The sequence below is a fragment of the Tenrec ecaudatus genome, chromosome 18 (assembly GCF_050624435.1).
Source record: "Tenrec ecaudatus isolate mTenEca1 chromosome 18, mTenEca1.hap1, whole genome shotgun sequence".
Lineage (NCBI taxonomy): Eukaryota > Metazoa > Chordata > Mammalia > Afrosoricida > Tenrecidae > Tenrec > Tenrec ecaudatus.
Genome location: NC_134547.1, coordinates 57,327,775 through 57,335,798, shown reverse-complemented (window position 1 = coordinate 57,335,798; position 8,024 = coordinate 57,327,775). Strand labels below are relative to the sequence as shown.

General features: G+C 56.8%; 1 protein-coding gene across 1 annotated transcript; it reads right to left on the bottom strand.

Moving 5' to 3' along the window:
* Positions 1-264: 264 nt before the first annotated feature.
* Positions 265-5,629, bottom strand: LOC142431436 (uncharacterized). Its single transcript, XM_075536367.1, has 2 exons — positions 5,192-5,629; positions 265-4,447 (listed from the first exon to the last, which is right to left on the bottom strand). The coding sequence occupies exons 1-2, from the start codon at positions 5,519-5,521 to the stop codon at positions 3,485-3,487; spliced, it is 1,293 nt and encodes a 430-aa protein (XP_075392482.1). The 5' UTR covers positions 5,522-5,629; the 3' UTR covers positions 265-3,484.
* Between the last annotated feature and the right edge of the window lie 2,395 nt (positions 5,630-8,024).

Here is an 8,024-nt window from a genome sequence, read left to right as displayed (position 1 = left end):
AAGGGGCAGTGTCCTCCGACCTCTTACTTCACAAGGTGGGAGGAGGAGCGTGATGGGCATCAGCGGCCCATGGCAGACTCCTGGCAGGTGTACATCAGACCTTTGTACCAGTGCTGACACCAACTGTACCTCCCACAGCTCTCATCTGCTGGGGTCGAGACTTCCTGCGACGACCACACAGAGATCACAGTAGCAGACTACAGCTCAGGCTCAGGAATGCTTAAGATACAGTTCTTTACTCAGGACAGCCGCCACCGCCTCTTTTTAAAATCATTTTATTGGGGGCTCGTACAACTCTTAGCACAATCCATCTATTGTGTCAAGCACATTTGTACATTCGTTGCCATCATCATTTTCGAAACATTTTCTTTCTACTGGAACCCTGGGTATCAGCTCCTAATCTCTCCCCTTTTCCCTCTCTTCCCTCCCTCATAAACCCTTGATAATTTATTAATTTTTTTTCATGTCTTACATTGACCGATGTCTCCCTTCACCTACTTTTCTGTTGTCCATCCCCCTGGGAGGGGGTTATATGTAGATCATCGTGATTGGTTCCCCTTTTCTCCCCCACCTTCCCCTTCTCCTGCTGGTATCCCTACTCTCAATATTGCTCCTGAGGAATTTATCTGCCCTGGATTCCCGGTGTTTCCAGCTCTTATTTGTACCCATGTACATGCTCTGGTCTAGCCGGATTTGTAAGGTAGAATTGGGGTCACGATAGTGGGGGGGTAGGAAGCATTAAAGAACTCAAGGTAAGTTGTATATTTCATTGGTGCTATACTGCACCCTGACTGGCTTGTCTCTTCCTTGTGACCCTTCTGTAAGGGGATGTTCAATTGTCTACAGATGGGCTTTGGGTCTCCATTCCACACTCCCCCTCATTCACAATGATACAATTTTTCGTTCTGGGTCTTTGGACAGCCTCTTCTTGGCCCTGCCCACAGGCAGGCTCTCTCCAGTCCTTGGCCGGCCTCTCTCCCTCACTCGGGCACGTGTAATCGCTCTTTAGAAGAGCTCTGGGAACTTTATGTAGGAAGCTGTCTGGGGCTACCTCTGCCAGTGAGCGTGAAGATGCTCAGCCTTCTTGCTCTGCTCCAAGGGCAGGACGCCCAGCTCCAGCCAGTGCCTGGAGGCACTGTCCTCTGTTAGCAAGCCGCCTGCCCGGCGGAGCTCAGCTTTCTAGCACCGTGGGTCAGGAAGCCTGCTGCACTCTCTCCTAGCTCTGCTGCTCACTGTCTCTGGTGTTTCTGCTCTTCCCTGTTGTCTCTTTCTCTCAGGTCTAGGAAGTTCTCAGCTCAGGGACCCTGGGTCCAAAGAACACACTCCACTCCAGGCTCTTGACAATCATAAGAGCTCCCTTTTCCATCTCTGGGATGGCTCATTTGAAGCCCAGGCGGATGGCAAAAAGAAATCTAGTCAGGGTTCCTTGTGGTTCAGTTTGTATAGCTGCACCTCCCCTAGGGGGGTGAGGGTACCATGCACCTTATCCCTAAAGTCCCATCCAATCTCGTGGAGGAAGTTACAAGACTGACTTGAAAGCCATCCACAGTACCTCATGAGTCACCATCCCACTCGATACCAAGTTGGCAGCCACTAGGTTAATCCATCTCCTTGGAGGTCTGGCTTTCTCGCTGACCCTCTACCAAGACTACGGTAAGTCCCTTAGCTAGAGATTGGTCCTTTCTGATAGCAGATCCAGTCGGAGGAGATCCAGTCTTGTCCTCCTCGCCTTTACGAAGCATTCTGACTACACCCCTTCTAAGACAAACTTGCTTTTCTTCTGGCACTCCATGGTGTATTCAAAAAACTTGGCCAACATCATCATTCAAACACATCCATTTTTTTGTGGGTCTCCCTTATTCAGCGTCCAGCTTTTATATGCAGAGGAGGCCATTTGAAATGCCACAGCTCCTGTCTGGCCCACGTTAGTCCTCTGCGTTTTGACACCTGGAAGAGGCCTCTTGCAGCAGACTCACCCAGCGAAATATGTTGCTTTCTTGACTGCTGCTGCTACAAGCATTGGCTGGATCCAACTAAAGTGAAGTCCCGGTTCATCTGTTTTCAGTTGGTCAGGATGTCTGCTGGTCCAGACGGAGGATTGCTGCTATTCATGTTGAGGTGGAAGTCATCCTGAAGGCTCTGGCCTTTGCTCTTCATCAGAAAGTGCGTCCCGTTCTCCCTGTCGGAAAGCAAGGCTGTGTCGCCGGCCTACCACAGGTGGTGGTGAGTCTGGCTAATCTCAGAGCCATGCTCTTCAAATCGAGCAGCTTCTCAAATTATTTGCTCGGCATACGGGTTGAGAAAGCCCGGGGAAAGGGTCCAGTGCTGACACCCTCCTCTTTTAAAGACTGCTGTACCGCCAGGTTCTGTTCAAAGGACTGCCTCTGGCTCCATGTGCAGGTTCTGAATGAACCTGGAGGGTTCTGGAACTCCCATTCTTTGCAGTGTTATGTTTTGTCACGAGCCGCACAGTCGAATACAACTTGGGGGTGGGGTGGGAAATCCACAACACAGGCAAACATCCTTCTAGTCTCCTGCTTTCAGCAAAGATCCATCTGACAGCAGCACTAGCTATTATTTCATGTCCTCTTCTGAATCCAGCTTGGGTTTCTGGCGGTTCCTTGTTGATGTACTGCCATTTGTAAGTTAGCTTCAGCAACATTTACCTGTGTGTGATACCACCATTCTTGCAACCATCTCTTCAACTGTGGAGGCTTGTGGGTGACTGTGGGGCTGGAAGCAATGCCACCTGGATTTCAAATACCACCAGGCTCCCGCCGTGGGCCATAGGTTTCAGCGGACCTTCCAGACTAAGACCAGGAAGAAGGACTTGGTGGATCCATTCTAAGAAATTGGCTGCGGAAAACCTTATCAGTAGCAGCAGAATGTTTTCTTACATGGTGTAAGATGAGTCCTTCAGTTTAGCAGACAATATATGACTGAGGAAGAGCTGCCCCTTCAAAGAAAACTCACTGCCATCAAGTCAATTCTGAGTCATGGTGTAGTGGTTACACACGTTGGACAGCTGTCCACATGGTCGACGTTCGAAACCACCAAAAGCTCCTGGGTGGGTGGGTGGGGGGGGAGGTAGACAGCTTTCTACTCCCGTAAACAGTTATAGGCTCATAAACCCACCAGGGGCCACTGTGACTCACTGGCAGTGAGTTTGAGGTTTTTTGAGCCATCCAATAGGACAGAGCAGAACTGCCCCTGTGGAATTCCAAGACAGTAAATCTTTGCAGGGGTAGACAAGCCTCTCTTTCTCCCACAGACACAGGTGGTGGTTTTGATCTGCTAACCTTGAGGGTAGCAATGAAGCGGATGAAGCAAAGCTTGCAGGACTATCACTTACTTGCACGGGTGGGAATGATCGCGGGGCGGACAGTCGGAGAGCAGCACTCCAGCAGCTACCTGGATGGTGTCCTTGTGTGAGTTATGATGCCCCCCACCGGGGTGCGGTGTGTGTGTGAATCCTGTGGGGGTTCTAATACGTGAAGGAGTCTGGGGGGACCTTCAGAGCCATTGTCCCTGCTGTCTGGGCAGCACCCTCCCTGCCTCTGGCCCCACGTGGGCCCTCATGATTCTTTCTCCTCAGTGTCAGGGCCAGGAAAGCCCCAGGGGTGGGCTGCTCTGCTGGAATTGGGGGCCCCAAGAGGTGGGAGAAGTGCCCACAGAGCTCCTCCATCTCAGAAGGGACCCTGCGGGGCTTGGGGCCTGGGTCAGAGGGGGACTGCTCCTGCCCTGCTTCGGGTGGCTGGGGGCCTGGTACCAGGCAGAGCTGGCTGGGCATGGGGACCAGGGGCTGCCTCCCACATCCACCAGGGTGGGCGGCTGCTGCCAGAAGCGAGGCTGGGTCCTGGAGCTGCCTTCCCTGCCAGCTGCTCAGGGGATGGTCCGGGGGGAACAGGGGTGCCCGATGCAGGGCGAGATCACTGTAGCAGGTCAGGAACTCCTCACTGTCCGAGCGAGTGCTCCCAGGGCCCTGGCGACCCAAGGGGGCCGGGGATTCGCCGAGGGGAAGTTTGGGGGTGGTTGAGGTCTCAGGCAGGTTCAGAAACACCCACATGTGTTCAGGTTCAGTGCTGGCGTCCGGGCATCTCTCTGAGCCTGCCTCTTCTGAGGGACCTTGCTGGGGTCCCCTGGACCCTGGGCCTGGCCGGGCGGCCTGACTGAGGTGGCGGCCCTTCCCCAGCCCTCTCTTTGAGCTGCGCCTGCAGAGGGGCCTGGCCAGTCTCTGCACGCCCTGGCCTCTGACAGCAGCCTCGCATGCAACTCTGGTCAGGAAGATCTCTAAGGCCATCTGCCTGGCGGCATCCTCGGGGACCGGGCGGGCCAGCGAGAACTCAGTCTCAGAGGTGGCCGTGTAGCCCAGCCTGCCCAGAAGGGCGTGCAGCGCTGGTGTGGGAAGCACAGGCCGGACCCAGTAGGCAAAACTCCCCGTGTAGGTCTGGAACAAAGGGAGGGCATTTGTGAGAGGAGGGGTAGAGGGGCCAGGCCAGCCTGGCCGACCAAGTCCAGATCCCAGAGGCACGGAAGACGGGCCCACCATCCTGCCACCCTCTGACCCATTTTACAGACAGGTGGCCTGAAGCCCAGAGGCAGGACAGGGCCTATCTTAAACCCACAGCTGGAGAGTGCTTGGAATCCTGGGGTCTGCAGCAGGAACAGAAAGGCTTCCAGCGGCTTCTCCAAGTCCCCTCCCACCCTCCTCCATGAAGTTCTAGTCTCTTCAATCCTTTCCCCCCTCAGGGCCTTTGCACTTGCGATTCTCACATCTGGAATCCCCTTGCTTCAGCTTTCTTGTCACTAACAACATCTCTTTAGATTCCAGCTCTCTCCACCTTCTTCCTGAGGCCTAGCGGAGCTCCACCTAAGTCAGCCCGGGCCACAGGGACAAAGGCCTCAGTGCCCAGTCCAGAACCCCCACCCCCACCCCCCCTAGGCTCTTGTGACTGCTCCTGCTCCTAAGAGAGGTTCCGCGCTGCAGGGCCAGGGTTGGAGCCCTAGATTTTTGGCTTATTAGCTGTGGATCACAGACAAATCGCCCGGAGCTCTCTAGCCCTCAGTTTCTCCAGCTGTAATGGGGGACCCCAGTCGCTGGGCCTGGTGGAATGCTCTCCCCCATCCAGGCTGAGCCCTGCCCCCGCCCCGCCCCCCTGCTCTGACAATGGGGGGGACCTTCGGGACCTACCTTCAGGGCCCTGATTTCCCTCCTCCAGGGAAACAGAAGCAGGTTGACGGAGATCAGCTCCAGGAACTCCAGTGCCCGCAGCAACACGTCCTGGGCTGGGCTGGGTCCCACCCCGGTGCTGCCCGCCAGAGCTCTGACCAGGTCCTCGGATAGAGAGAGCCCCAGAGGGGCCTCTGTGTCCAGGAGCCGCCGGGCCCTGCTGATGAGGGTTCCCTGCCTGCAGAGCCCGAGCTGGCCCTGTCCCGAGCGGGCCCTGTAGTAGCTAATGAGGTCATCCCCCAGGGCTCCCATGGCAGCCCCGCCCGGGCCCGGGGCTGGGGGCCTGCTCATGGGGCTGCTCTGAGGGGTTGGATTTGCAGAAGAGACCCTTGGAGCGCTCCCCAGGCCAGCTCGGGGGTGGAGTGGGGCAGTGGACCCTCAGAGAAGTGGACGGCTGGGCCCCAGAGCTCAGCCAGGAAGTCTAAGAGGAAGTGTTCGCCCAACAAAAGTGAAACCACTGCCTTTGCTGCCGCCTCTGCCTGCCTGTCTGGGCTGCTTGCGACAGCCCACCTTCCCAGGGACCCCCATGCCCTCAGTGTCGCCCCCACCATGCTGGAGCGGTCTGGGCAGCTGGAGGTCCTTCTGCCAGCACAGGGGTGGTGGTGGTGTGTGTGAGTGTGTGTGTGAGTGTGCTGCAGGCATCCGAGAGTGCCCCAGAGGCTGTCCCAAGGGACCTTAGAGACCCCAACTTCCTGTCCTGGCAGGATGGTTCATCAGAAGGTCCCCATTGGAGGCCGGCCACCAGTTGTCCCCAGCAACAACCTGCTCATCAATATATCCTTTGTGGGCCTCTGTCCCCTCCTCCTCTTCATCTGCCCCACCCCTCCTGCTTTTGGGGGTGGGATGGGTGGGTCACTAGCCTAATGCATGACGTATTCTCCAATCCTGTGGCTGGGGCTGCCTTTGGGGGAGGCAAGACGGTGACAACCACCGACCTGTCCACCATACTACCTTGTGCGCTCCCTCCCCGAGCCCTTTAATCGACAGAGCCCCCGTGGCATAGTAGTTAAAACGGCCTGCTTGGAACTGAAAGGTGGGCAGTTCAAGTCTACCCACTGCTCCTCAGGAGACCCCCCTCTTCTGCTCCCCTAGGGCACTGCTTCCAGAAGGGCTGCAGCCTTGGACACCGATGGCTGCTCCACTTTGGGGTGAGGAGCTCAGGGCAATGGTGTAGACCCTCCCACCACCAAGCAGCCAGCACTTCCCAGCCTTGTTCCCTGAGGAGCCCAGGGCTCCAGCTCCTCCTGGCCTCCGGTGAGTTTACCAAACTCAAGGCCAGCAGTTAGAATCCACCAACTGCTCCTGGGGAAAAAGACAGGGCCTTCAACTTCCATAGAGAATCCCAGTCTGGGAACCCCACAGGGGCAGACCTCCCCTGCCCTATGGGTCGCTGTGAGTCAGCTGAGGCACCTGCTTGTGATGACCCTGCTCTCCTTGGGACCTCAGAGGCCAACGAGATGTATAGTCCCTGCCCTTAGGTCATTCACAGCCCGAGGGCAACCCTGGGTCTACTAGGCCTGCTGGCTGCACCCCATGGGGACCTGGACCATCATTTACTCTGTGAGCCTCTGCGGGCCTCCTGCCCTGCACTCACCAGAAAAGCATCTGGCACTCCTGTCCTTAGGGCCCCGGGGAGCCCCAGGTGAGCCTCCAGGGTCCCCCAACCCCACCCCACAGTGGGAGGCTGGTCTCCTTGCAGGGGGAAGGGGGTATGTGTGCAGGTGTGGACACCACAGCAGGCACAACCTAGCTGGAGGAGGTGGGGAAAACCGAGAACCCTATTTTCCAGAGTCCCAGTGGTGGGAGCTGGGGGTCGGTGCAGGCTGTCAGACTGGGTAGCCCCACCACCAAGTTCACCAAACCCAATCCATTGCCTTCGAGTTAAGTGTGGCTCCTGGTGGCCCCGTGGGACACAGCAGCACTGCTTGATAGGGCTTCCCTGCTGTCATCTTCACCGAAGCTGAGTGCCCGGCCTTCCCTGCCATGCACTCTTGGATGGGTTTGAACTACCAACCTTCAACCATTCGGGTCACCTAGTGGGTTAAGCATAGAGTGGCTAAGGGCCAGGCCAGATCCTGGAACCCACTGCCGATCTGAGGGGGCCAGCTGAGGCCAACTGCTGCTACAGAGAGCCCTCCCCCACTCCCACCCCCCCAAGGAATGGCACTACTTTGTGCTGTAGGGTTGCTTTGGGTCAGACTCAATTCCATGCCGGTTTGGTTTTACATGGGAATAACCTCGCAGGGGCGCAGATCCACTACCACCATCAAGTCAATTCCAATGGCCCCAGTACAGGGTTTCTGAGACTGTAAATCCTGACAGAAGCAGACAGCCTCAACTTTGTCTGGAGCACTGCCCGGGGGGGCTTGAACCATTGACTGTGTGGTTAGAAGCCACAACCAAACCCACAGTGCTACCCCTAGGAGGACTTGGGGGTGATTATTTAGCGAGCTGCTCAGGCAAGCAGCAGGGCTTGTTCCTGCCAGTGGGTGGCCTCCTGTAGCATCCTGGGGCGAGAGATGAGCTCAGGACCAGAATGCCAAGTCCTACTACGACAAGGAGGGTCTGTGACCTATGGGACTGAATGTGGGAGAAAGGAGCTTGTTGGGTCGCCAGGAACCTATTCCTTCTGCTGTGGGCAGTGGCCACAGGGAGAAGGGAGCAGGGAGGGCAGATGGAGGAGCGGCAGGGCTCTGTCTCCCCAGGTCATCTTTCTTGTCTGCATCCCCCTTCAGGGCAGTGGGTGGTGGTGACTGGGATCGGGGGGGGGGGGGGGAGGGTCTAAAAATGTCCT

Bases quoted from the DNA above. Each gene is read 5' to 3' on its own strand.
- LOC142431436 (XM_075536367.1), bottom strand. From the start codon at position 5,521: ATGAGCAGGCCCCCAGCCCCGGGCCCGGGCGGGGCTGCCATGGGAGCC. The intron at 4,448-5,191 runs GTAGGTCCCGAA...CCTTTGTTCCAG, and splicing joins GGGAAATCAGGGCCCTGAAG to ACCTACACGGGGAGTTTTGC.